Raw genomic sequence first — 2,065 nt, forward strand, 5'->3', positions numbered from 1 at the left:
ATATTTCTTTAAGAAAATCATAGAGTTCACAAGAAAAAATTCTAAATACTGCATTATAAAAAAACGTTTAAAAATTCTTAGTTATAAACATTTTATCGGGAATGTTATAGGTGGGTCCAATTTTATCTACAAACTCAATATACAAGGGCATATGTTGCTGCTTTTTATCAAATCTTAAATATGTTCTACATGGATAATATTGATTTTGATTAACGACAACATCTATATATCCATACAACCGGTCTATTTCTCCTGGTAATATTTCAAAATGTTCGTATGATAAAATGTTTTGTTGTTTATTTGGTAGCATTTCTTTTTTTATAAGACATTTGATTTGTACACTGAAAAAGTATTTTTTGATGAACATGATATTCTTCTGCAATGTTTTTTTTTTTCTTTTCTTTCGTAAATTTGCTTAAAATTTGGATGAGTAAAGATATTGTTTGGATATTGATCATTAAATATCTCTACTATATCATCACTTTTTTGGTTTTGGTCATAGCACCCCAACATGCTCATATCTTCTGTTTATTTTTTTTAAATTGATCTATCTTTATTTTTGTAATTATTAATAAATTTTTATTTTCTTATTATTTCTCATAGTCATATGTTCTAAGCGTCCCTTCTTATAAATTTAATAAAATCAATAAAAAGAATATAAAATAAATATAGGAAAACTAAATTATTCCATATTTAAAACTCAATAATCTATATATAGAATTACTTTAATAAAATTATTATTAATATACAAATAAATTTACTGGACAAACACTTATACAAAACATAACTACACTAATACAGTAGGGTAATAACGAATAACAACGGTTGTTAAAGGAATTTACAAAAATAATATTTAGCTATCATTCTCTTCCTCTATTTTTGGAGCCAAAAAATAGCGAATGTTGCCAACGTCTTCAATACTATATTCCACAACCATAGGCATATTAAGGGACATGAAAAGTGATACCCTAGGAGAAAAGGCAGTAGCTTTGGTAAACAAATTAAGGTATCTACACGAAAAGGTTATCTTGATGGGTTCTTGCACCTCAACTTCCACGGCCCTTTCTTTGTTATCTACACTGGACATTTTTGCAAATTTTATGTTTGCGGTGCCAATATCACCGCCTGTTGAAAATTTCACACCATCTTTAATGCAAGCTATGTTTATGGAATCTCCAAATTGACTAAGATCTCTGCAGATAAGGGAAAATTCATTTGATGGCATTCTAATTAGGCAATTGTGGTTAATATCAGAAATATTTAAATATTCTGGATCTAAATTCATTAATTTCATTATATACTTAGAATTTTTTTGTTGACTGCGAAATTCAAAGATAAATGTGATCGTGTCCGCATTGTCTTGGGCCTTTATTGTTACAACATCATCATCCGTAGCACACTTTAATATTTTGGACATAACGGAGATGTTTATTCCCATAACTAGATTGCGGTCGCATTTGTATTCATCAAAACCCTCGGCTAGTAGATTAAGAGATACCAGAGAAACGTGGCTGGTATCTATGGCCTGTAGTTGAATACCAGAATCTGTACAGACCCATGTCGCCTCATTTAACAACTCCTTGATGGCATTGGTGACTTTACTGAGAATGCTGCTTCGAACGAGGCGGGCTTCAAACATTGTAAGGAATTTATTCGAATATTGACGCACATTTATAAATATTAGTAATACTATAAATATAAAAGCTAGGGAAAATAGCCCAAAAATTTTTTTTTTTTTTTTTTACATTTATGTGAAAATTCCCAAAATGCCTATTCTTCCAGACTTAGTATCGTGATTACTGTAAACAAACAGTTTATTCAAATTCAAAGGCAAATAATAATTAGGTCCACCATCCATACAGCAAGCATTTGCTTGTGCGTCCATTTCAGTTCCATTTTCATTATTATTAATATAAATACAAGTTTCAATAATGGTATTAACGGGCCGTGGCTGCGTCTTCTCGGTTTCTCGTAAAATTCCTTGCAAATCGGCATTTTGTACCAAATGAGCTAATTTTGGTATTCGTATAAAAGTGTCATTTAGTATAAAACTGTTATTAATATG

At 29.9% G+C, this 2,065-nt stretch overlaps 1 protein-coding gene across 1 annotated transcript; it reads right to left on the reverse strand.

Moving 5' to 3' along the window:
* Nucleotides 1-853: 853 nt before the first annotated feature.
* LOC137648406 (proliferating cell nuclear antigen-like) lies at nt 854-1,639 on the reverse strand. Its single transcript, XM_068381329.1, has one exon. The coding sequence runs from the start codon at nt 1,637-1,639 to the stop codon at nt 854-856; it is 786 nt and encodes a 261-aa protein (XP_068237430.1).
* Nucleotides 1,640-2,065: the final 426 nt, after the last annotated feature.

The sequence above is a fragment of the Palaemon carinicauda genome, chromosome 10 (genome assembly GCF_036898095.1).
Source record: "Palaemon carinicauda isolate YSFRI2023 chromosome 10, ASM3689809v2, whole genome shotgun sequence".
Taxonomy (NCBI): domain Eukaryota; kingdom Metazoa; phylum Arthropoda; class Malacostraca; order Decapoda; family Palaemonidae; genus Palaemon; species Palaemon carinicauda.

Coding starts and splice junctions, on each gene's coding strand:
- LOC137648406 (XM_068381329.1), bottom strand. CDS start 1,639: ATGTTTGAAGCCCGCCTCGTTCGAAGCAGCATTCTCAGTAAAGTCACC.